The 1,895-nt window shown below is 42.2% G+C and overlaps 1 protein-coding gene across 1 annotated transcript in view; it reads right to left on the bottom strand.

The window, feature by feature from the left end:
* The window catches only part of Itgbl1 (integrin subunit beta like 1), a 266,884-nt gene that overhangs the window by 13,262 nt on the left and 251,727 nt on the right, over positions 1–1,895 (bottom strand). Inside the window, exon 9 of the mRNA XM_031361717.1 lies at positions 1,014–1,160. Within this exon, the coding sequence (XP_031217577.1) occupies positions 1,014–1,160 (147 nt within the window). The remainder of the gene's footprint in view (positions 1–1,013; positions 1,161–1,895) is intronic.

The raw sequence follows: 1,895 nt of genomic DNA, 5'->3' as shown, positions 1-1,895 counted from the left end.
TGGGAGTACTAGGTTCTGAAGAAGCCAAGTAGTCTTGGTTTCTGTTGGTAGGATTCTTGCGTTTGCCTCTCACCATCTTTTGCTTTTTGGTGTTAGATATTCTTAGTGTCTGTGGCTAGAGCTTGTCCTGTCCCTGCTGCCCTGCAAGTCCCCTGCGACTTGTGGGGCCTGTTCCTCCAAGCTGGCTGCTCTGGTCTCAGAACCTCACCTGAGAGAAACTGGAGGATCCTGCCAGGGTCTCTGGCTTAAGGCGCTCTCTGGAGGTAGGCCCTCCACTTGCAGGGAAGGGGCAGAGAAGGACGCTGTTCCTCCTCTGTCACTAAGAAGCTGAGAGGATCCTGTCCCTGCCGCCCCGCGGCTCCCCTGGGAGTCGTGGGGCCTGTGCCTCCGGGCTGGCTGCTGCTGCGGTCTCAGAAACTCACCGGAGAGAAAATGGCGGATGCCGGGTCTCTGGCTTAAGGCGCTCTCTGGAGGTAGGGCCTCCACTTGCAGGGAGGGGGCAGAGAAGGACGCTCTTTTGCATTTTCTATATGCAATTGCCTAGCTGAAAATTCTGAAACTCTAATGATGACAATATTTTTGGATTTTGGGAGTAATTTTGCATGAAAGTCAGGTTAGGGAATAAATGGACTGTAACTCTTGGGTGGTTGAATATAGCTTTGTGCATTCTTATGGTATTTGCAACTGGGAATGACTCAGCAAAAGCCTATTTATGATGACATTCTAAAAATATATATATTTTTAAGACCACACTTGTGTTTCAGCATGAATGAAGTCTTCATTTGGTAAAGCATTTGTGAAAACTTAGGGTAGATTTCCTTCCATCTTTTGCACAGACAAAAATTCAGGTCCCCTATCTCCTGTTGCTGATGCTTCACTTTCAAGGTTCACATACAAGCTTAGTGGCTTTTCTCAGACAAAGTTTATTCTGGAGGGACTGTTTGCTACCTGCTGTTCTGAGGAACCACATGTCTGAACAAGGATCCAGTCTAGATTCTGGCAGTGATACTCACCCTTCCCTGAGCACAATGTGCCATCTGCTGACTCACACAGACTCCTGCTTTGTTCTTCTGTCATATTACACTTCCGCAGGTGTTGGCAGAGCTTACCAAACCATCCTTTCTCACAAACACAATGACCACAGGAGCACATGCCATGTCCTGTGTAGAAACCATAGGATGAGATAAGGGTAGGATATGAATAAATAGCCAGAAGAAAATCAGAATTTGTAATATAGAAAATGCAAATCATAGGTTCTTATCTCCTGTTAGACATACTTTCCTTACACATACAATCATTCTGACACATCTTTATTTAAAATAGTTTCCCAACAGTGATCTAGCCTAGCATGGCATGGATGTGATATATAAAATAAACTTTCAAGAAAGAAATATTGAAGTTATGTGTAATGGAATTATGGCTCCTGTCTGGATATTAGTCCCTTCTCATTGCATTTCTGTCCGCAACATGTGCACACCGCAACACCAGTTCAATCTTGAAGGCTAGTCATGTTGCTACTACTTGCAGCATTATTAATTGCTCTTCTAAGATTTACTAATAATAACAAATGGCATTCCTAAGCATTTTACCTTTGTCCTTACCTCTTCATGAACAGGAGCAGATAGTGTAAGTACTCATGCCTTTTATTGGTATATAAAAGTTAAAAATTTTATGAGTTTTGTGCTCACATTTGATCTTTTTGTTTTGTCTTTTTCTAATCCCTTTGTTTTGAGATGTTTATTCTGTGATATGCAACTGCATTTGTGACAGTTATATGGGGGTATATAGTTTATGTATGGGGTATACACTGTTTAACTCTGTAAAAACTGCCAACTACTAGACTTCTGAATTTTCCAATTTAGTTTCCTATTTCTACTTAGTGCTTTTTTTTTTTT

Source organism: Mastomys coucha, unplaced genomic scaffold (genome assembly GCF_008632895.1).
Source record: "Mastomys coucha isolate ucsf_1 unplaced genomic scaffold, UCSF_Mcou_1 pScaffold9, whole genome shotgun sequence".
NCBI classification, from domain to species: Eukaryota; Metazoa; Chordata; class Mammalia; order Rodentia; family Muridae; genus Mastomys; species Mastomys coucha.
Note: the sequence above shows the minus strand (reverse complement) of the source record. Positions and strands in the feature narration are given on the sequence as shown.